The following is a 25203-nucleotide window of genomic DNA, read 5'->3' as shown; positions in this document are numbered from 1 at the left end:
ACCCCGAGTTCACCGACATAGCGGCACATGCTTTTAAACACAACACTTGGGAGGCAGAGGCGAGCCTGGTCTATCTACATAGTGAGTTCCAGGACAGCCAGAGCTACATAGTCCTGGGGAAAAAAAGGAACCTGAGCTCAAATCCCAGCACCCATGTAAGAGCCAGGTGCAGGAGTACACATCTGTAAAACCAGGGATTGGAGCGGGAGAAAAGCTAATCCTCAGGGCTCACTGGCCAGTCACTCAGGTCAAAATTTGGTCTCCCTGTTTAGTAAGAGACCATGTCTCAAAAACTAAGGTGCGGAATTTGAGTGTGGTGGCACATGCCTTTAATCTCAGTACTCAGGAGGCAGAGGCAGATCTCTATGAGTTTGAGGCCAGCCTGGTGTACATACCGAGTTCCAGAACAGCCAGGGCTATGGAGAAAGACCCTGTCTCAAACAACCAAAAAGTAAATGAATAAACAAAAAACCTAAGGTGGAAGGTCTGAAAAGATGGCTCAGCTGGGAAGAGCACTCGCTGCTATTACAGAGGACCCGAGTTCAGTTCCCAGCACCCACATGAAGCAGCTCACAACGGCCTATAACTCCAGTCCCAGGGGATCTGATGTCCTCTTCTGACTTCCACAGGTACCCACACATATGTGTGAACACACACGCATATGCACACACACACAAATAAAAATAAATCTGAAAAAGAAGTAAGACACAGAAAGATGGCAGAAGACATCTTATGTCCATCTCTGGTCTCTATATGCGTGTGCATGGGACAAGCCAATCTGCACACACACACAATTCATTTTTAAAAACAAATGAACAGGTTTTCAACAAAATAATTTTGGAAAGCTTTTTGTGTTGGGAACCTACCTCTTCTAGCGTAGAGTTCTGGTTGGCAACAGTTTTAAATTCATCCCAAAATAATTGTTTCAACTTGTCTATTTCCCCATAAAGCTTGCTCCGTTCTTTTTCTTTCCATTCATCAAACTTTTTTTTAGCTTCTATTTCCCTCTGACGAGTCATCTCTACTTCCTACCAAAGAGAGAGAAAAAAAGCAATACAGTCAGTCATTCCTTCCACATTGTAGCAAACATTTGCTGAGGACCCCAGAAGGCCTCTTACACGTGTATAACCTATGGGGATCCAGAGAACTCTCCACCCTCAGCCCCTGTGGTTTAGACCCAGAGTGGTCCACTGCAGACATGTCTTCTCTACACTGTAAACTCCCTTGAGGATAAGACTCATTTTCTCTTTCTTTACACTCCTCACAACGCCCGGTTGGTACTCAATGCCTGCTAACACAATAAATAATGAGTGAATACGTGGAGGAATGAAGGCTAGTGTTTTTACTCTGTAAATATTTACACCACACTCCCCCCAGCCTAGATTCCAGAGCTTTCAAAAGCAGTTAGCCAAAAACTCTGAGCCAACTAACACAAAACATTATATTCAAGTTCAGATGCCTTCAGCATCACTATGCAGAAGACCATGACTCCATTTTCAGCCACACAGGTCCTTTCTGGACAAACTATAACTATGCCCCACATAAGAGAAGGTGGCCCTCTATCTGACTTCTGGCTCAGGGACACCAATGGGAATTTGGGCCCTGCAGGAGTCTTATGCATGGCTGAGCACAACGCCCCGAGTCTCCCCAACCTTTCCCCTGCACGCCTACCTGGGCCTGCCGCTGCCGCTCAGCTTCTCTCTGGGCTTCCAGCTCCCCTTGGGTCCACTGGAGCTTGGCCCGCAGCTCCTCCAGCACCTCGCCCAGTGGCTGCTCCTGCTTCTGCTTTCCTGGGGTCAACGCAAGGATAGGTGAAAAGGCAACAATGGGGCATTCCTCCCTCTGCAATCACACCTCAGTCTGAGGGCAGCTTTGTCGGCATAGTTCATCGACCTGGGACGAAGAGCAAGCATATCCCCCACCTCCCTGTCCCTCTGGTTCCCCAAACTGCAAAACAGAAACAGAAGAGCACCCAAGTGGGGAGTGTGGTACGAAGTGAGAATGAAATGTGACAACACCAAGTGCTTACTTAGCACAGTGTCTGGCATGACAGGTCCCTAAATGTGAACCCTTAGTAACTGTACTTCAGAGTATTTTGACAGTAATGACAGACGGACATGCAACTATCAGAGCAGTGGTTCTCAACCTCCCTAATGCTGAGACCCTTTAATACAGCTCCTCATGCATGCTGACCCCAGCCATAAAGTTATTTCCTTACTACTGCATAACTGTAACCTTGCTACTCCATGAAACATAATGTATGTATCTGTGTCTTCTGATGGTCTTAGGCAATCCCTGTGAAAGGGTTGTTCAAACCCCAAAGGGGTCGCTGTCTATAGGTTGAGAACCACTGTATTCGAATAACAGAGATAATGAAATATAAAACTACATTAGTGACTTCTAAATGGAAATTACCAAGTACTCTTATTAAAAATCAGCCTTGGGGCTGGAGAGATGGCTCAGGGGTTAAGAGCAATGGCTTCTCCTCCAGAGGACCCAGGTTCGACTCCCAGCACCCACATGGTGGCTCACAACTGTCTGTAGCTCCAGTTCCAGGGAATCTGATGCCCTCTTCTGGTCTCTGTGGGAACCAGGCACACATGTGATGCACATATATGCAGACAAAATACTCTTACACATAAAATCAATCTTTTTTTAAAAAATGTTTTCAAATAAGTAAATAAAAGTGAAAAATCAGCGTTCACTTTGAAATAAGTACTGCACAGTAGGCAAGCCCTCTGGAGAGCTACATCTTCACCACCACCCCCATTTTAACACTCTGTTTTAAGACAGGCTCTCACTAAGTTGCCCCGGCAGACCTTTCAATTCTTCTGCTTCAGCTTCCTAAGCAGCTGGAATTAAAAGCCTATGCTACCACAGGTGGAACAAGCAATTCAGCAATGCAGCATTATTTCAGTTTAATAAAGTAATCAAAGGTAAGTGCAGACTAGAAGAGCTGGCAGCAAAATTGCCTTAAGAACACATTTCCTAGGGCTGGAGAGATGGCTCAGTGATGAAGAGCACTTGCTGCTCTTCCAGAGAACCTGAGTTCTGTGCCCAATGTCTATGTTGTGTGGCTCACAACTGCCTGTAACTCCAGACAGAAGTGATCTAACGCCCTCTTCTGGCCTCTGTAGGTAAACACACACACACACACACACACACACACACACACACACACACTTGTGGCATACACACAGAGAAACATACACATAAATAAAAATAAATCTTAAAATAGAAAAAGAACAGTCCCTTCTCCTTCTAAAAGATACAAGGAAAAACCAAAAAAAAAAAAAAAAAAACAAGCCGGGCAGTGGTGGCGCACGCCTTTAATCCCAGCACTCGGGAGGCAGAGCCAGGCGGATCTCTGTGAGTTCGAGGCCAGCCTGGGCTACCAAGTGAGTTCCAGGAAAGGCGCAAAGCTACACAGAGAAACCCTGTCTCGAAAAACCAAAAAAATAAATAAATAAATAAAATAAATAAAAGATACAAGGATTTACATATGAGAATGTTAATCCTCTGCTACACAGTAAGGAGATTTTTGAGTTACCCAGATATTCTGCAGGACAATGCGAAAGAAACTGATGGTCACATCATGAAATTCTGTTCAGTCATTAAAAATTGTGTTTTCAAAGATGGTTTAAGGCTTGCAGAGTCCTGCCTAGTGTGCACAATGCCTTCCTTTTGATCCCCATTACTTTGCATAAGCCAGGCATGGTAGCATACATCTGCAATCCCAGTGCCCTGGAATCTAAGGCAGGAAGATCAGGAGTTCAAGGCTAGCATTAGGTATACTAAGCAAGTTCAAGACCAACTCTTTAAACAACAACAACAACAACAAAAAAAAGCCAGGCAGTGGTGGCGCATGCCTTTAATCTCAGCACTTGGAAGGCAGAAGCAGGTGGATCTCTGCGAGTTAGAGCCCAGCCTGGTCTACAGAGCAAGTTCCAGGACAGTCAAGGGTACACAGAGAAATCCTGTCTCAAAAAAAAACCAAAAAAACGAAACTGTAGTATATTCTCAAGCAATCATCAAAAGTGATTTTTTATATGCTTGCAAATATATGGAGAAAATACATCAAAATAATAACTGCCAGTGATAATGCCCATTGTTTTTATTTTTCTTTTCCTATGTATCACCATGTAGTTAAGTTTCCATATCTAAGACATATTCTTACAAGAAACTAGTATTTAAGACATAGACTATTTTTCCTTAATAATCCCCAGTATAGAACTATGAAGAGATATATAAGTGCATAGTTAAATGGTACTGCTTTAAGCATGCTCTGTGTGTGTGTGTGTGTGTGTGTGTGTGTGTGTGTGTGTGTGTGTGTCTGAGGACTGAATCTAGAACTTCACTCATACAAGCAAGTCCTATATTACTGAGTTACATTCTCAATTCTAAAAAATCTTTTTCTTTAAAGGGAATTACTATGATGGGAAATAACAAAGTTTTCCTTAATGAAATTTTTATATTATATTATGCGTTTATTTTATTGTACCGATATTTCTGTTGAGCTCAAAAAGTATATGTAACTTTATGAGTACAGCACAAGGCCTTGCTGCTCCTTTTGGAATTTGAAATGGTAAAACTAAATAAAGTGATTAAGTCATGATCAGCTCTAGTACACAGAACAGCCTAAGAACTGGTCTGACGGCTCATTTGCCCAATTTATGCCCATAACCAGCCTCAGAGTGCTTCAGATGAGGCCGGGAGACCAAAGGCCATTCAGAGTCACTGCCTTCTTCAGGCACAGTGAAAGGTACGAACATTCAGAGGCAAAGTGCTGACCGCCGTCACATCATAGAAAGGAAAAAGCTACAGTGAAACCTGTCTGATCCCTCTTGTTCCCTAGCAGGTTCATGTGTATGTACCCCACTCACCAAATCCCAGCCCAGCAGCTCCCAGATGCTGCCCCGACTCACCGACTTCTGTCGTGCCTGCATGCCTGCGCTGGATGTGGCCCCGGAGAAAGGTGGCATTCATGAATGTCTTGTCACACAAATGGCACTACACAGAGGGGAAGCAATAGGAAGAGCGGGATGAGATCCCCCAGAGAGCACGGGACTTCCCTGCATTGAAAATCTGCCTCCACGTTGCCCATGGGCTGCTTCGGAAATAGAAATAATTTGAAGGGTTGGGAGTGTGTGAGACCCTGGGTTCAATTCCCATCACCACATAGATAAGGAAAGATTGGTGGGAGTGGGTAGGGAAGGAAAACAGGAACCCTGGTTTTCAGTACAATACAAGGCCAGTGGAAAGAATCACCACATGCCCCGGCCTCTTACAACCAAATGTGACCATGTCACTAAATTCCAGTCATTATATATAAGCAGAAAGCAATTTCTAGGAGGTGACTTTTATTTAAGTCCTGGTGGCACATACCTTTAACTGGAGTACTCAGGAGGCAGAGTCAGGCAGATCTCTGTCACTTGCAGTACAATCACATTGGACAGACTCTGCACTGACAGGTTCTGCCCACTGCACACTTAACAGAAATCAACCTCTACTTGTAAGGAATATAAGTTGGGTGGGGCATCTTATTGCCCAACCCCACCCTAACAGCCTTACCCCCAAACTATAATCTCCTGAAAACCTAAAAACCAGCATGATCTGTAACTACATTCTAGAGCCTGGCCCATGGCCAGGGTTAATGTCTCAACCTACATTTCTGGTGCAGTGGATTCAAATGATTACGGGCTGCGCTGGCCATCTGTCTGAACTATGAGGTAATTTTTCTAAAATGCGCCTGCCTCCACTGTGCCTTGCCACACACTTAGTCAACCTCCTCACGCTTCTATACCACATGCCTTTACACCGCACACTCTACATACATACAAACTCTCCATCCTTGTACATGCACAAACACACATACCTTCCATACATACTCACAGCACATATACTACATATCCTTCATTCGTTCACATAGACATCCTTACCTATAGTCTCTATATGTACAGACAGACATTTACATCCTTCACCCCCTCAAACACACAGACACACATCATAAATACATCTTTACATTAGATAAACCTCGCAGCTGAGATCGTTGTGGTAAGTCAGTACAAGCACACATTACACAATACATATTCTACAGATATCATAGAGGTACCTCAATCATTTGCATATAAGCATTTAGCACACCCCACACACACAGATACGAACCTCATACAGTCACACCTTCACACCCTGCACCTGCATCCTCTCCATGCACAGGACTACTCCGTATACATAACCCTGTACACTCATCTCTCACACACCCACTCTACACTTAGATAGCATAGCACCCAACAGCAATCCTCAGACTCTCAGAATGTCACCTCTAAAATCTGCCCCTCACTGGTGAGAGTGGCCTCCAGTAGTCCCGTGCGTGGCCCAAGGCAGTACCATTCATCTGGCCTGGTGCCTAAGATGCACAGCCCAGGTTCCCCTCAGCAAAGAATCCTCACCGTGTGGTAGCTGTGGGCCCCCGTCTGCAGGAGCAGCTGCTGCAGGGTGCTGATCATCTTTCGCCGCCGCCGGCTCTCCTCCCGAACACCCTTGAGCTCATCAGCCTGGCGACCCAGCTCCTGCTGGCCACGCTGCTGCTGGCCCAGGCTGGCCTGCAGCCGTGCTTCCAGCTGCGCCACGCTGGCACTCAGGCAGTCCTGGCAGTGCAGGAGGTACTCGATGATGAGCTGTGCCAGGCGCAGCACCTTGAGCAGCACCGGGTCCACAGGCTGCCTACAGTGGTTGCACACCTCTCGATCCAAGTTGCAGAAGGTGACGCCAGCAATGTTCTCCTGCAGGGTGGCCACGTCCAGCTCCCGGGCCACACGGTCCACGTCCACAGCGCTGATGCGCCTCCAGTCTATGCTCTCACGGCGAGGCTGGAACTTGAAGGTGGGGGAGTGTGTAGGCCCCAGACAGCGGGCCACTAAGGCCGTCAACTGTGGCTGCTGAATACTGCATGGGCAGGAGAGGCTCTGGACTGACCACAGGGGTAGAGTGCCACCAAGGCCACTGGCCAAGGAGCTGAAAGAAGACCTGGAAAATGGAAGAGTCCAAGTCAGACAAGTTCGAATGGCTGTAGCTTCCATACACCTGTTCAGCAAAACCTTAAAGTGGAGCACAGTGAGTTGTCTATATAAAAGCTACTCAGTACAATGCACTGACTGTGTTCACATGGCTATATGGTGTAGGAAGGAAAAGTGGGTTTTCCATTGCACAGATATGTATCTGAATCCTCTGCCTTGGGCAAGTCTCTTCCTCTTAAACCTCCTGTGTCTTTGGGGGAGCAGGAAACCCACTTGGAAGGACTGTGGTGATGAAGGAGGCCAATGACACACCCAGCCTACTGCCTGGCACCTGGTGGCATCCTCAGGAACCCCCTACAGAACCACTGCAGTAGTGCGTGGCAAAGAATTCTGTCAAGTGTACAAGTGTAACACTACAGTTACTCGGGATAAAGTCCAACAACTCTACCAGAATGGCAGACACCCAATGATCACAACAGCGCCTTCTGTTACACCGCACTCTAGTAGCACATGTCTGGACTACATTTCCCAGTTTCTCCTGCAGCAAAGTGTGATCGTGTGAGTAAGTTCTTTCTGGTGGACTGTAAGTGAAATAAGGTCCAGCCCAGCCAGGGGGAAAGCCGCTATGTCTCTGCACAAAGTGTGCCCAGTCTATGATGGCCCGATTGTTTATTTGTTGCCTTTTTTTTTTTTTTTTCCTGCACTGAGGATTACACACAGGGCCTTAGGCGTGCCAGGCAAATGCTCTAATGGGGAGCTTCACTCCAAGCCCACTAACAGGTTAGAGAAAAGAGCTTTGTTTTCGTTTTTCCAAAAGACTAGGATTCTATTTCCTGTACTCTCGGTAGGTATACTTGCCAGCTTTTTATCAAATTGCCACAAGCTAGAATCGCCTGCAGTTAGGAACCACAATCGAGACCATGTCTCCATAAGATCGGGCTGCGGGCAGGCGTGTGGGGCATTTTCTTAATTGATGATTGCTGTGGAAAGGGCCAACCCACTGTGGGCGGTGCTACTTCTGGGCATGTAGTCCTGGAGTGAATAAGAAAACAAACTGAGCAAGCTATAGGAGCGAGCCAGTAAGCAGCGTTCCTCCATGGCTTCTGCTCCAGTTCCTGCCTCGAGGTTCCTGCCTTGAGGAATTGACTTCATTTAGTGACTTCCTTTTAATGATGGCGTGTGACCTGAAAGTTGTAAGCCAAAATAAACCCTTTTCTCCACAAGTTGTTTTTTATTATAGTGTTTTATTACAGCAATAGAAACCCAAACTAAGACGGTAGGCATATAATTTCTCTTTGAACAGTAATTTGACAATATCAATGGGAATTTAAAATTAATACATTACTACTAAGAATTATAAGCCAAGATGTGGTGGTACATGCCTTTAATCCCAGCACTTGGGAGACAGAGGTAGGCGGATCTCTGTCAGTTCAAGGCCAGCCTGGTCTACAGATCGAGTTCCAGGACAGCCAGGGCTGTTACACAGAGAAATCTGTCCCAAAAAAAAAACCAAGAAGGAGGAGAAATATCATCATCATCATCATCATCATCATCATCATCACCATCATCATTATTATAACTATGGCTGGAATGCAGTTCAGTAGTAAAGTGACTGCCTAGCATTCATAAAACCCTGGATTTGATCTCCAGTACTTAGAGAAAAATTAAATTTTTGGAAAAAAAAATCATTTCTTAAAGACAGGCCTGATGCATGAGGACCTACAATCCCAGATACTTGGGAGGTGGAGTCAGGATGATCATGAGTTCAAGACCTGCCTATACTACAGAGTAAGTTCAAGGCCAGCCTGAGTAATTGTCAAAAAATACTCAAGAGGGGCAGAAGCCCGGGGCTGTAGCTCAGTGGTAAAGTACTTGCCTTGCATGCATAAAGCATACACGTGCGCACACACACACACACACACACACACACACACACACACACACAGAAAGAGAAATTCTTAATAAAAAGGTGAATTATAATTTACTCTATATACAAACTCATCTGCACAAAGGCACCTGTGAAAAATTGCCATTGCAATATTATTTATAAAAGTAATGTACAAGAAAATACATAAGAAAGCAAAGTACAGCAGGTAGTGATGGTGCATGCCTTTAATCCCAGCTCAGGAGACAGAGGCAGGCGGATCTCTGAGTTCAAGACAGAGTGCCTACAGAACAAGTGCCAGGACAGCCAAGGCTACACAGAGAAACCATGTCTGGAAAAACCAAAACAAACAAAAAACAAGAATGCAAAGTACAATATGGGATACAAATGGTATTTCTATACAACAAAATGCTCTGTTGTTACAAGGGCAAGACAGTTTTTATACCAATAGGGAATAATGACTTCATATGTGCACATCTACACACATACATGTATATGCCTTTATTTCTGGTTTACTATTAATACAATCACATTTAATAATAACTCGAAAAATTATGTAGCTATGGATCTCATTGGGACGGCTGTCTGAAAGACCAAAAATGAGACCATGGGATAAATAAATGGATAGATGGATGACAAACAGCAGGTGGTTAGATAGAGGAGCCTTATACAATGTTCACTGGAGTGATTTATACCTGTTCTGATTATGTAAAATGTGCATGCTTGTTAGTCACATGATTCATTTACATGCCTGATTTCATAATCACAGACTTTCTAAAACATCCAAAAGCTATTGGCACTGACTACTTATAGGAAATGAAAGTGGCTGTTAGATTTTTGTTTCTTTAGTTTTCACTTCTCTATGCTATTCAAAGTTCTTCCTACCATTACCTATTACTTTTATCATTTTTTGAACTAAAATATATATATATATATACAAACACACAGTTTCCACCCTTGCAGACTGACAGTCTAAGATGAGAAAAGGTACACACTTCCCCATTTATCAAGTTCTTCCCAGCCTGTGTGATCCAGTCATTGAAATGCAATCCAAAGGCAGAGAAGAAAAGTGTATTAGTTTATCTTCCTTGTCAACTTGACTGGGTTTGGAGTCACCTAGGAGACACACCTCTCAGCTTGTCTAGCAGGTGTTTCCAGAGAGTATTAACCCAGGAGGGAAGCCCCACCCTGGATATGAGTCCATCCCCTGGCCTGGAGTCCCAGATTGAGTAAGGCAGCATTCTCTGCTTCCTGTCTGTGGAAGCAGTGGTCAGCCACCTCACACCCCTACTGCCATGCCCACCCCTCACTGTAAAGAACTGTATTCCTTTAAATAGTAAGCCCCCAAAGACCCATGTTTCCTTAAATTGCTTTTGTTGGGTATTTGTTAAAACAACAAGAAAAGTAACAACACAAAAGGTCACAAAACTCATGAAAGAAAAAAAGCCTTGAAGAAACAGTGGGGCTGAGTGGGCAGAGAAGGGGCTCTAGGAAAGTCCCTGTCCCTTCTGAACTGCCTTCCTCTAGAAAAGGCAGTGGCAATGGCCAGGCCAGCTCCACCTGCTTCCCAGGGACTATGAGAAGCAGTGAGGGGGAGGGGGAACAGGGGAGAGGTTCAGAGGTAACACCAACATGCTTCATGCAATCTCTAAGCTAAGTATGAATCTACAAATAGATATGTTAATACCAAGCCTGTTATGCGCCATGAGGAAGGAGAGAGACAACACTTATGGGTTCCAAAGATTTTAATAATTCACTACATAAGCGGGTCACTGATCAACCATGGCTGCAGGACAAGGACTTGGGAGTCTTGTTTCTCTTAACAACCCCAAGCAGGGGCAGAAGTGGGGTTTGTAAGTATAAAATTCACAAACACCTGTTGCCAAGTTACAGTTACAATTTTCACCAATCAGAAATCAAACATTAGGGGCTTCCCTGAGTGTTCCATCATTGTCAACCAACAAATGTGCAAGTCTTTTAGTCCAGCCAATCAGATTCATTGGTTCTTTCTGTTGTTAGGACCAGCCATGTTTCTAGAGAACTAAAGATGCATAACCACTACTTCTATGGTTTAGGGAGGAAGTTGATCAGCCATTGGAAAGTCCTCAGCTCCCCTAGGGCTTGGGAACCTGAAATTTATTTCACCCTACAGGTAAAATGAAGTCTGAAGTCAAAATGGCAGTACTCAGGCCAAGATGCTTTTGCCTGCTCCTTTCAGATACAGTACCATTATGCCAATTCCACAAACCAAACTGGAGTCTGGACAGAATGTCTGGTCTGTCTCAACAAGGGAAACAGGCTGAACTGCAGCGACACCTTCATGACCCTCCAAAGTTTGTGGACCTGAACTAGTCAACTGTGGTAAGGCTCTCTTCTTGAAGTTTTACTTTGACTAGAGGCTCACCCCTTTTCCCTTAAGCCTCTAATTCATTTGTTCACAAAGAGTCCCCTTGTTTACTGTATACCTCTTTGGGCTTAGCCCAGCTGCTAGCATTGTGAGGAGTGTGTGCTGTATTAACCACACTCCTGCTCCCCACCTTGGGGTTCAGTGTGGCTCCTTGCTGCCACTGTGCTGGCTGCAGACCTCTTTGGTTGATCCTCAGACTGGTCATAGGATGTCCTGAGCTTAGCTCTTCAGTTTCAACTCCTCTCCTTCATTTCTCAGATACTCTTCCAAAAACAACACCATCCAGCATAAGCATCCCGCCAAGATCGGTATATTTTCTACCCCATTCGATACGCCAGGTTGCAAGCAGAACAGGAGTTGTGTGACATGGTACTCACCATGCTTAGCTCCAAGCTGCAGCCTCACTACCAGAGCCTCAGAGACGATTGCTCACAACAAGCCCTGCCTCTGAGCAACAGCAGGTTACCTGGCGTGCGGTGCACAAGGGTAATAGGACACCCGCTTCCTGTCCTCCCAGGCCTGAGAACCTCACTCTTTAACTATTTAAGCTTTGGCCTCTCATCTTAGCCAACAGTCATCTCTCTAGTGATAAGGCCACAGCTCTCCGTCACCAGTGCTCTCTCTCTCTCTCTCTCTCTCTCTCTCTCTCTCTCTCTCTCTCTCTCTCTGCGCTCCTGCCAGCCTACCCATTCAGCAATGATATTCTTTTGCCTTTCCTTTAAGGCAGAGGTGTGGGTGCCCCATACATTCATCTGCTGTTCACCTCCAGCCCATGTCTCACTACATGCTCCTGAGGATGAGTTCATATACCCACTGCTTCAGCTACTCTGCTCTTGACTGAGCCTTGGGCTACCCCCAAATTTCTTTGCTCGGGTCCTTTCTGCCTCTTGTGACTTTTGGATACAACTCTTCCAAACTGCTTAGATTTCAAACCCAAGTTCCAACAGTGTCAGAAAAGTAGCATTAAATACATGAAATGCCAGGTAAGACAGAAACCTCAGCACATGCTTCATGACAAACTGATTCTCTGCCTCAGTGTCTAGTACTCAATAAAGCTGTGGTTCTCAGAGTCCTCCGCTCCCTGGGTCAGCTCCTAGTTCATCACCTGAGAACATGTTAGAACCCAGAACCAGGGCTGGGAGCCAGCCTACTTGTAAGGTATCTGCCCCCAGAAGCATAAAGACCTACATTTGCATTCCCCAGAACCCACATAAAAGCCAAGCATGATAGCATGTACATGTAACCCTAGCACCAGGTAGGAGACAAACACAGGCAGATCCCTGGAATTCAATGGCCAGCCAATTTAGCCAATCAGTGAGCTCTAGGTTCAGCAAGAGACCCTGTCTCAAAAACCCAGGTGGAGAGCCCACAAGACAGTTGGTTCATCAGGTAAAGGACATGCCTCATAACTCTAATGACCTGAGTTAGATCCCTGGGACCCACATAGATGTGGGAGGAGAGAACTGACTCCACCAAGTTTTCCTCTGATCTCCATGTGCTTGTCCTGCCCCCTCCTCTACATCACACACACACACACACACACACACACACACACACACACACACACACACCAACAAATAAGGCAGAGAGCAGTAGAGAAAGACAACCTCTACAGTGGAGTGCTGAGGATTATGGCACTGGGGAGAATGTTTCTCAAAACAATTTCTAGGGACTAGAGCGATGGCTCAGCAGTTAAGAGGACTGGCTGCTCTTACAGAGGACCCGGGTTCTATTCTCAGCACCCACACGACAACTCACAACTGTCTATAACTCCAGTTCCAGAAGTTATAGAAGCCCTCTTCTGGCCTCTGTAGGCATCAGGCAAGAATGTGGTATACCCAAAAAGAACTTATGTAAGTCAAATGTGGTAATATCTACACTTGAGAGAGGTAAGGTAGGAAGATTATCAAGATCATCCTAAGTTGCATAGTGAATGTAAGACCACTATTTTTGAGACTGTCTCAAAAATAAATAAAAAATAAAATATATTATTATGTCTTAAAAAAAGAATGTGGTATACATACATACATGCAGGCAAACACTCATACACATAAAATAAAAATGTATTTTAAAAAATTCCTCAAGAGCTGCCATCACATTCTGAGTCATGAGAATAAAGATGTTTGCCCAAGGTCCAGAAGCTGGATTCAAATCCAAGCAGCTCAGCTCCAGCCTGGGCTCTCAGCCACTGTTTCTGCAGCCCCTCAGGATAGATTAGCCCTCTGCCACTTCCTTCTGTTCCTGCTCAAGATGGACACATGCTTCAAGACTCTGCTCATCTTGACTGTCACCAGAAATCCCTTGTAGGCCCAGAGTCCACATTTCCTGGCTCTTCTGTGGGAATCCAGAGCACTAAGTCCTCACTCTGGTCCATGCCAGCAAATGACTCCCAAGCCCTTGCAAAGAGCCAGGCACCACAATTCAGAATAGATGGGATCCCAGACAATGGTTCCCGCCATGATAAAGGAAGGGGAAGAGGGGAGCTGGGAGGAAGAAATGAAAGGGGAAAAGCTAACATCACTCAACTCCATGCACAGTTCTAAGGTTTTTACATATGTCTTCCCATTTATTCTCACAGCAAACCATTACACAGATGGAGAAACTGGGGGAGTGAATAAGGAAGGGAATGATTTTCCCACAATCACCTAATTACAGTGTCTGGCTCCAGAGTTTATTCTCCGAAAAGACAGGAGAAATACGCAGAACTTCCCCTAGAGAGTGGTTAAGTGTCAGGGTAGGATCCAAGAAGGGGTCCACACCAAGACACGGCTGTGTTCTTCCCCGCCTGCTCCCCCATGTCTGGGAGTTTCAGGGGCCGCACACTGCCTTATTCCTGTCCACTGCATCCCAGTCTCCGACCCACTTCCTGGTGGCTGTTAAACTGAACAAAACTGCCAGAACCTTATACTATTTGCCTCAAAATTCTCTGTTCATGGGGTTCTGGGGAAATGAGGCTAGGGCCACCAAGAGTCAGAATCAACAGGACAAATGAGTTATCCGGCTTTCCTTCGGACTCACTATGGGGAAATGCAGTCACAGTGAAGTGTCAGACAGCTGACCCCCTGCAGTCACAGATGAATCCCACCAGCTACTAATGGCTCTTGTGGGTGGGCTCAGGCACATCAGTGAGCCCTCCTAGTGCCCAGCGTGGCCGTCAAGATCCGGCTTCACAGCATGCTCTCCTAGTGTCTCTCAAACCTTTCTTTTTACAGTCTAAGCAAACTTCATAAACACTGTGAGGGGAGACCCCACTCTGCTTACATACACTTCTGAAGTAGAGTTCTCAGTTCATGAGGTTTTACTGCACCCCCAAAAGTAGCACTCCTATCTCGTTCTAGGACTCTAGAAGTCTGGTTCTTAGCAGTCTGAGGATTCTGGCTTCAAAAGGTAGACTAGAAATATGAGAATTCATATAGACGGTGGTCTGATGGTTATAGCTATTATTTATCAAGCACCTTCATGCCAAGTGCTATTTCTGTCTGACTCCACAAATCTGAATTATACCAAACAACCTCCCAATAGTGATAGCAGTGGTGTCATACAATGATACAACAGATTATTTTTCACTGTGGAAATACAGTACCTGAGATTTCTTGAGCAGAATGGAAGGGCTGCCAGGGTTCACAGCAAATCATGACAGGGTCAGTGCTGGAGACCTTAAATCCTCAAGGTACCTCAGCTCCAAAGCCTGCTTCCTGGTAAGGATAAGCAGAAGACAAAGCCACTTGAGCATGTAGCTGGTTACCAAGAAACAGCACACCCCAGGGGCAGGGACTTGGGCCTTCTCCAGACTGAGCTACAGCAGACTGTTTTCCCACATCTGGGAACAGAAACGCGAGGGAGAGATGATTCACCGTCATTAGGAAATCTGAGGCTGTTACCTGTATCTACACGTTTTTGGCAGGGTTCAGGGAAACTCCCCAATCCTACTTTACTCCCATGATCCAAAGGGAGGTTTATGCTAGTATTTCAAGCTTGCTCCACTGTGAGAGGGTTCATTTCCCCCCCCCCCCCCGTAGCAATTCCACACTCAATGTTTAAAATTAAAAAAACCCTGCAGCAGTGTTTACTGCCTCCCAAGTCAGCAGTTCTGTAAGAAAACAAATCCTGGAAGCTGGATGGCTCTTCTGCCAAAGAGAATATTCACAAAACTGCCCAAACATCTAACTCTTTTTTTAATTGACATTGCATCTACACATCTTACTGTCTCTTTTCCTTCCTCAAAAATGAAACCAAGAAGAAAGTTCGGGAAGTGCCAGGCTTCTAAGGGGCTGCGGGCAATCATTTACCAACTTGCCCTGGCTTCCAAGCTAACTTCACAGTGCCTGCCCTGGGGAACTCCAGGCTTGTCATTAGTGCTAATTGTCATGGCTGCCAAGGAAACCTTCCCACAGTTTGCAAACAGGCTCTCCACACACCAGAGGCAAGGGAGTGCTAGAGCCCCTGATGGGAAGGACTGCAGAGCACTTTTATAGACCTTAGTCTAGATCTCAGAGTTTCTCGTTTTATTTAAATAAATGTTTTCTAAACATTAAAAACAGGTCTCGGGGCTGCATCCACGCTCAGAACTTCCAAGCAGCAAAAGGGAGATTCACTCCTGGAGGCACAAAGATCTCCCTTGTGGCTGCCCATCTCTGCCCAGCAACTTTAAAATGAGTTCCTCTTAGCAGCTTGTTTGGTGTGGGTGTGCTGGTGGGGACCCCATGCAGGGCCTTGTACACGTGACCTCTGGCAGGTCAACCATGCTCCAGGGCAGGCCCTACTCACAAGAGTAGTGAGACAACACAAACTGTACTGGGGGGGGGGGGGAGTGCTGTCTCAAAGCTGGGCACGTAGGGAAGTGAGGGTGGAGAGGGTGAGGGAGTATGATCAGAATACATGTAGGAGATTCTCAAAGAATTAAGAAAAAAAGTTTATAAAAGTTATTGTGAATTTTTATCACACACACAAAAAAGATTTTCTTTAAAATAAAAATGTAGGTGGAGCCGTAACTGATGCCTCTTGAAAGTATCTCAGAGAAGAGGAATGGGCCTGGCATGACCTATCCCAGGTACAGAAGTGTCAAAAACAAACAAAACCTGTTTCACATCACCAGAAAGAAAACTGACAGACAGACTGTACCAGTGTTTCTTGTCTATTAAAGCATTGTTGCTTCCTAACAGAATTCTCCATCTTCAGTCAGGGCCTGGTGAGAGGAAAGTGGTCACTGGTCAGCCTTGTTGGCCACAACTGCCCCTTTCTGCAAAGTGGCCACAGGACATTCAGAGCTGCCTACCAAGTTCTCCCCTTCTCCACTTGCTGTTCTGGGTAGCACACTTAACTTTCTCACAAAAGTTCAGCTCCCAGGGCAGAACCCACAAGCCCAGCTGCCCAAAGAGGTTCTGCTTCCAACCTGAGACATGCATCTGAACCCACAGGAGGGAGATGTCTCCAGGTGCTTGGTGTTGGCAGACAGACAACCTCTGAGCAAAATTGTTGTTTTCACATGCCATACCACACCTTGGGGAAGGAAGGAGGAGGCAGTAACCATCTTGCTCAGTAGACACACTTCCACACAGGTGGATGGAGGAGGCAGTTTTAGAACATCTCACACTCACTAGGCCTCACCTAATCCTGCTAGAAACCAATTCCTGGAGAGCTGGCCAGGACAGCACAGGCCCTGGGTCCTTTAGGATCCTCTCTAAAGGCAGTCCTACCCAAGCCCTGTCCTCTGCTCCTGCCTCGTACCCTCTTGCCCTGTACCTACCCAGTCTCCCATAGACTTCTAATCACATCCATCTCTGATCCTAACGCTGTGCTCCTGCTAAACTTCAGCCCGAGACCGGAAGTGAAGGAACTAGAGATGCCAATATTTGTTTAAAAATCATCTTGTTAGAAACCCACCCCGCCCCCGCGCGCCCCTGCCCCCTTCTCTACAGAACTCAGATCGTCGTCCCCTTAGATCACTTTACTGTTTTCAAAAACTCCATTCCCAACACCACCCTCCCGGAGAGGACCGGGGGGGGGGGGGGGGGGCGCCTGGGTGTCAGTCATCTCATTCCGCATTTCCAAGCATGCCAGCCCTTCGCCGGCAGGGTACCTCCGTCCAGAACAATCCGAGACCGCTGGGATGGAGGCGCAGGGAACAAGACGTCGTGAAGCACCCTGGGCCACGCAGCTCGGTTCCTTGGCTGGGTGACCGCAGCCACTAATGTTTAACCTGCGCGCGCAGCGGCGGAGTAGCTCCGCCTGGAACCGCGCTCCCTCCCGCGGCTCCTGGCTGGATTCCAGGCATAGTTTTCCGGGGAGGCCTCAGTCACCCTGGGGGTCACTCGGAGCAGGGGCTGAAGACTGGAGGTCTGGGGAAGGTGCCACGTCCTCACTCACCCCACCCACAGGTCCAGACTCACCCCATCTCTGCAGTGCAGCCCGAGGATGCTGCCAGCCAGGCGGACACTACTAGCCGAATGCAAGGATCCTGCACGCCTCTCCACGCTGGTAGCTCAGGGCCCGGGGTCTGCACTGCCTCCCACCCCCACCCACAGCAGAGGCGGAGCCTCTCCCCAGCGCCCCGGAACAGCTATTTTTAGAGCTGTAGGGGATGGAAGACGGAGGGAATGCCTCTTTGACTCCGTTAAGAAAATCCAGCGTCTAAGTTCCCAGGCCTTGATGAGCGGCAGGACCTTTGTCTCCCTCCCTTCTCTTCCACATCTCACCCATGGCAGGATGCAGCCACTGTCCGGTAATCTAGGCCAGCGGCTGCTGCTCTGCAGGCATCTCTGCAAGCCCGCCAAACTAAAGGGATTTGGCCAAGGCCCACATAAGGAGACACTGGAGAGTGCTCCGTTTGATCAGATGGCAATCATTTTCCGGATCCTTATGCAGATCCCAGAAAGCCGGGGCAGAAGTTGGAGGGAATTATTTCCTCTATCCTGATTATGAGTCCTGCTGCCACAGGGTCAATATGCCAAGCTCTACATTTTGGGACAGCAAAGATGAAAGCACTGGAAATAAGCGTTGGCAAAGGTGGGGAGAAACTCAAATTTCTGTGCAGTGTTGATGGGAATACAAAATGGTATTACTGCTATGGAAAACAAAATGGTGACCCCAGGAGAAGTTACTTTGGGTTGCTGTATGATCCAGCAATTAACATGTTGTGGTGTCTTGAATTAGAATGGCTCCCATAGGCTTCTATATTGTAATGCTTGGTCACCAGGGAGTGGCACTGTTTGAAAGGATTAGAAGGATTGGGAGGTGTGGCCTTGTTGGAGGAAGTGTGTCACTTGGGGGTGGGCTCTGAAGTTTCAGAAAACCCATGCCAGATCCAGTCTCTCTCTCTCAGCTTACAGATCGGGATGTATCTCGCAGCTACTTCTCCAGCACTATGCCTGCCTGGCGCCATCCCCTCCGTGATGATAATGGGCTAAGCCTCGGATAACTGTTAGGCTCCCGATTAAATGTGATTCTTTGTAAATAGTTGCCTTGGTCATGGGACACTGGTGTTTAAAATAGCACTATCCGGTTGGCAAGATGGCCCAGCAGGGAGAGGGCTTTGTCACCAAGTCTTATGTCCTGAGTTGAATTCAGTGGAAGGAAAGAAACAACTCCTTAAAGTTGTTTTCTGATGTTTGGGCATACAGAGGCACACACACACACACACACAATGAAAAATAAAATAATAGCGTTATTCACAACAGTCAAAATGTGGAAACAATCCAAGTGCCCATTGACAGCTAATTGGATAAGCAACACATGGTTTATACATATAATGGAATATCATTTACCATTAAAGTGGAAGGAAGTACTGGCATGTATTATGACATGTTATAACATGAATCAGCTTTATTTTACTCCATTAAGACTACTACAATAAAATGCTACAGACTGAACAGGAACTCATTCCTCTGGCTTCTGGAAGCTAGGAAGTCTAAGATCAAGACATGAGCAAACTCCATCTTTGCTGAGCACCTATTTCCTGATAGACCCATGGAAAAATCTAGTCGTCCTCTGGAGACTCTTCTATAAGGGCACTGAATCCAGCTGTGAGGTCATGGTTAGGATTCATGACCTAATATTACACTTCCTAGAGTCCCCATTCATAATAACATCACTGCTATTGTTTGGTTAAGTGCCCCCCACCAAAGGTCCATGTGGTAAAGCCTTGGTCCCTAGCATGGTACTACTGAGAGCTGGTGGGACATTTAAGAGATAGAACCTAGCAGATGGACTTCAAGGTATTAGGTATAGACCTTGAACGTGATAGTGAGACCCCAGTTCCTGCTTTACTGGCATGGAGTAAGAGATTTCACTCTGCTATGATGTATTACCTACCACAAGCCTAAGCAATGGGGCAAACAACTCTGCCCCCTATTGAAATCTCTAGAACTGTGAGCCAAAATAAACCTGCTTTTTTATATACTGGTTTTATATTGACCAAAAGCTAACAGATATGCAAAGTAAACAAGCTAGTCATAAAAGTAAAGAGTCGTATGATTCCACGTACAGGGTGTCTTAGCGTTTCTATTGCTATGAAGATCATCTTGACACACCATGACCCAGCAACTCTTATAAAGGAAAACATTTAATTGGTGCTGGCTTACAGTTCAGAGGTTTAGTCCATTGTCATCATGGCAGGAATCATGACAGCATGTAGGCAGACATGGTGCTGGAGCAGTACCTGGGAGTTCTACATTCAGATTGACAGGCAGCAGGGTAGAAGGTGACACCGGGCCTGGCTTGAGCTTCTGAAACCTCAGAGCCCACCCCCAGTGGCATACTTCCTGCAAAGAGGCCATACCTACTTCAACAAGGCTACACACACCTCCTAATAATGCCATGCCCTATGGGCCTATGGGGGTCATTTTCATTTGAACCACCATACAGGACATAACCAAAAGGAGTCAAATTCATAGAGACAGAAAGTAGGAGAGTGATTGCCGGGGTCTGTAGAGATGAAACATAGAGTTGCTCTTGATGAGTGCAGAGTTTCACTTGGGGAATGGTGAGCAACTTCCAGGCATGCCAGCAGTGATGGGTACATGACAATATGAAAGTTTAATGTCTTAACCTCTGAGCCATCTCTCCAGCCCTGAAAGTTTAATGTCCTGAAATTTACACTAAAAATGGCTAAAACAGAAAACCTTATGATATATATATATATATATATATATATATATATATATATGGAGAGAGAGAGAGAGAGAGAGAGAGAGAGAGAGAGAGAGAGAGAGAGATCTTGCCACAAATTTTTTTTTTTTTTTGGTTTTTTTTTTTTGGTTTTTCGAGACAGGGTTTCTCTGTGTAGCTTTGTGCCTTTCCTGGAACTCACTTGGTAGCCCAGGCTGGCCTCGAACTCACAGAGATCCGCCTGGCTCTACCTCCCGAGTGCTGGGATTAAAGGCGTGCGCCACCCCATGTAAGGGGAAATGATCAGAGACAAGGAATAAAAAAGAATATAACTTACATCTTCTTATGGGAAATCTTGCTCTTCCTCCCTTCTGACTGGGAACCCCCCCCCCCAAGCCTGGAGCAAAGTGTCCAGGCTTTGAAATCAAAGACAAATCCATATCCTCATCCCCAAACTGTGTAACCTCAAGAAAGTCACTGTAACCTCTCTGACCTTCACTTTTCTTAGCTGTAAAGTAGAAAAAAATAAACTCTAATTAGCAGGGTTGTAAATGAGCACCTAGTTAGCTAAGATAGCTCTAGGCTCAGCTCAGGCCAGGGCAATCCACGGTGTGTCTTCCCAGGCTCACACTGAGCATTCTTGGCTATTGGTGCTTAGCTGTCTTTTCATTGTAATCCTCAAAGTTTACATAAAGGAGCCAAAGCTACCCATGTGTGCATTTCTGTGTGTGATTTCCACCATCCTCAGTTTCCCCATGTATAAATTGGTGCCTTCCTTTGCTAAGGCAAACTTGATATGTATGTATCCAAGTCAACCTTAGCCAAAAGCTGAAGCCCTGTTTTGAGCCAACCAAGACTCCCATACATGGGATGCTCAGGTATTTATTTCCCTTTCCTTGGGCCTCAGTTCAACATTTGATGTAGGAGAGTCTTGAGCACATAGCATGTGCAAGGTCTGTTTTTGGTGAAAAATCACAAGCACTGAGCAGCTGTCACCTTATGTTACCACAGCATACAACATGGCAACATCAGTGGGGACCATGGTTAGCCCATGTTTAGATACAGGGAAAGGAGACTGGCCCTAGATCATTGCCATCCTGAACCGCTGGACCATGACTGTTGACTGAAAAGGAGAAGAATGGTTTTCAATATGTGTGGTTTCCACCTTGCCCTGCAGTCCGTTTCCTCCTCAACCCAAAGTCGTACTTCCGCACTTGATCCAGCTTAGACCTTGTCATAGATGTTCCTGTCCTACACCTCACACAAGAATCTCAGGAAACAGAAGGAAATGCCTGAGCAGCCCATAAAATTGCTGGCATTATAGCAGAGAAGCCAGCATCCATCCTACCCTCTAGCATGGTAGCCACAAATGGCCCATGAGGTTTCTTTAGGGCAAAAGTGTTTTGTTGAGTTTACATAGGGCTGATGCAGAGATACAGAGGCATATGGTCAGAGGGAGAATCTACCCAAAAACCTAGTTTGGTCATTTCTCTTGAAAAATCTGAGACTCTGGCAGCAATAGGTCTACACACTCACATGTCTGGAGTTGGCTGGACCTGAGGGGGACTCTTCCTCGTATGGAGCCTACACTCTAGCTCTCTCCCTGAAAATGTCACTTTGAAGGAAGTCTTACCTTCCAGAGGAGACCTCTTTTCTCAGGAAAAAGAGTGTCTTCTGAAAGAACAATGGAAATACAGATTGAAAGAAGCCTAGCCAGGATCAGCTAGTTGGCTGACTGATCTGCCACTCAGCTGACAGCGATGATGATGGGATCAGGACAGACCTATCTCAGTGACTTCCTGCCTGGAACTCCTGTCTTTTAGGAGGAAATTCATCTTTCCCAGTTGGAAGGCATATATATATATATATATATATATATATATATATATATATATAATTTAATTCATTAAACGTATTTGGTCTAGAATAGTGGTTCTCAACCTGTGAGTTGCAACCCTTTTGGGGGTTAACAACCCTTTCACAGGGGTCACATATCAGATATCCTGCATATCCAATATTGAAATTACAATTCATAGCAATAGCAAAATTGCAGTTATGAAGTAGCAACAAAAATAATTTTATGGTTGAGGTCACCACAACATGAGAAACTATACTAAAGGGTCACAGCATTAGGAAGGTTGAGAACCGCTGATCTAGATTTCTAAGAGTGTAAACAATCTCTCAATATATGTATGACTTTAACACAATATAAAAGTAGCTATGATTTTAAAAACAGCCTGGGCTGGCCCAATGCTATAAATACTGCAATGCCTCATAGGCTATATTCATAATTGTAAAGAATAACAATGTTAAAAGTTGGCATATACCTTTGATCCTAGAACTTCAGAGGCAGAGGCAGGTAGATCTCTATGAGTTCAAGGCCAGCCTGGTCTACAGAGTGAGTTCCGGGACGGCCAGTGCTACACAAAGAAAACCTGTCTTGAAAACAACAACAACAACAAATAATGAATAAAAGGTCTGGAGAGATGGCTCAGCAGTTAAGAGCACTGGCTGCTCTTCCAGAGGATCCAGGTTCAATTCCCAGCAACCACATGGCAGCTCACAATTGTCTGTAACTCCAGTTCCAGGGGATCCGACACCCTCACACAGACATACATGTAAACAAAATGCCAATAAAATAAATAATTTTTTTTTTTTGGTTTTTCGAGACAGGGTTTTTCTGTGTAGCTTTGCGCCTTTCCTGGAACTCACTTGGTAGCCCAGGCTGGCCTCGAACTCACAGAGATCTGCCTGGCTCTGCCTCCCGAGTGCTGGGATTAAAGGCGTGCGCCACCACCGCCCGGCAAATATATATTTTTAAAGTTACTAAAAATAAAGATGTACTGTCTTAGACCCCCACATCAAAACCTCTGTGCCAACATCATTAAGGAGACCACACCAATAATTCAGAAATTGTTGTAGAATATTATTTTAAGATGTGTTACATTTGTTTATGCTGTGGAACATCTGTTTAATGATGCAAAGATGTGTTGCATTCTTTTATGTTGCATTTGTTTAAGTCTGTGAAGCTGTGTTACTGTGCCTGTCTAAAACACCTGATGGTCTAATAAAGAGCTGAACGGTCAATAGCGAGGCAGGAGGAAGGATAGGTAGAGCTGGCAGGCAGAGAGAATAAGTAGAGGAGAAATTTGGGAGGAGGAAGAGGAAAGAAGAGGTACACCCCAGAGGAGGGAACTCATGCCTGGCACTGCAAATTTGGCTGAGAAGTAACACCCTACTACCGTTATTTTGCTAAAGGGTCATAGTATCAAATTGTCTTTTAAATAAAATACTTAATCCTTTTTTTATTTTTTGAAGATAGGGTCTTACTATTTAGCCCTAGATGACCTGAAACTCAATATGTAGACCAGGCAGGCTGCCTACAACCTCACAGAGATCCACCCACCTCTGCCACCTCAGTGTTAGGATTAAAGGTATGCACTACCTTCACCCAACTTAAATACTTATGCTTATATCCATAGACTCTTCATCAGATAAATTTATTATGCAGATAGCAGTTAATACAAAGACTCCAAGCTAGTCAAAATACAGAAAATAAGTGACCATTGGATATTCATTCCTAAATGTGACATATATATCACGGCTCCCCACCCCCAAGGCTCAGGAAATATCACAGAAGAGGAAATGGAAAGATTTGAAGAGCCAGAGGTCAGTGAGGATTGCTGTGAACGAATGTCTTCTGGACATAATGGGACCAAAGCTCTCGGGAGTCCACAGGAGCTGGAGGTCCTGGTCAAAGACTGCATAAGATCAACCTGATCAACACTCCAGTGGGAGAAGGAAGGGATCCATGCAGTCCTGCCTTTATGTGAGGATCTACTGTGAGTTGGTGGATGATGAGATGGGGAGAGTCAGCTTCCTTCAGCAGTATGGCCCATGGCAGGTCGCCCATGTGTCAGTGGCTTGTGCCCTACAGTCATGGGCATACAGGCAGCACTAAGTGGACTCAGTGGGTAGAAAAGGAAGAAGAAGGGGAGGAGGAAGAAGACATGAGGAGTTAGAGGGGGACACCAGAGGGTAGATATCATACATCATATAAACGCATTATATTTATATGTGAAATTACCAAAGGATAATTTTTAATTTAAATAGTGAAATCAAAAAAGAAACAGACTGAAAAAATTGCAACATAATAAAATATATTAGGGTTCTTAACATACAGAGTGGTTACAAACCAATAAAAATAGAAAATACCCCAACATAAAAATGCTATTACATGCTGCATAGAATAAGAAAATATAAATCCAGTTAAACAAGGGTAACAATTGACCTTTCCAAAATGAACCAGGAAATTACATTGCTCCATTTTCCTTAGAACCACTATAAGTGATTTAAATTCATTCTTTTTTACCATACAAATGGTACTCCTTACATAAGTTATTAGTTCATTTTCCACACTTACTAATCAAAAACTCATTTTACTGCAAAACAAAGGACTTTCTAAACATCCAGTTATCATTATTGACTCAAAAAAATCCATACAAGTACAACCAGCATAAAGAAATATGTATGACACTGTTGTTGACCTATTTGGTCTCACTGGAAACACTATATATTTTTGAGAAGTTTAAAGTGTTTTCACTCAAGTCCTTCAAACTTTTGTGTTCAGGGATGTCTGGAGAGCATTCTTCAGATACAGCAATAAGAGCCAAACTGCTCCTCCCAAGCAGGGATAACGGGAATTCTTATCTGTGAAATGTTGAACACCCCAGTTCACTGTCTCAGGGACACAAAGAGAGGGCATCACCATAGGGTAGTGGGGAGTCAGA

General features: G+C 45.3%; 1 protein-coding gene across 1 annotated transcript; it reads right to left on the bottom strand.

The window, feature by feature from the left end:
• Positions 1 to 243: 243 nt before the first annotated feature.
• Positions 244 to 17492, bottom strand: LOC131915679 (cilium assembly protein DZIP1L-like). Its single transcript, XM_059269082.1, is given in 8 exon segments — positions 244 to 264; positions 867 to 1028; positions 1672 to 1790; positions 4926 to 5010; positions 6450 to 6887; positions 6889 to 7026; positions 14892 to 15003; positions 17388 to 17492. Coding segments are annotated over 6 exon segments (888 nt in total). The 5' UTR covers positions 6952 to 7026; positions 14892 to 15003; positions 17388 to 17492.
• Between the last annotated feature and the right edge of the window lie 7711 nt (positions 17493 to 25203).

This window comes from Peromyscus eremicus, chromosome 7, assembly GCF_949786415.1.
Source record: "Peromyscus eremicus chromosome 7, PerEre_H2_v1, whole genome shotgun sequence".
In the NCBI taxonomy this organism is placed as follows: domain Eukaryota; kingdom Metazoa; phylum Chordata; class Mammalia; order Rodentia; family Cricetidae; genus Peromyscus; species Peromyscus eremicus.
Note: the sequence above shows the minus strand (reverse complement) of the source record. Positions and strands in the feature narration are given on the sequence as shown.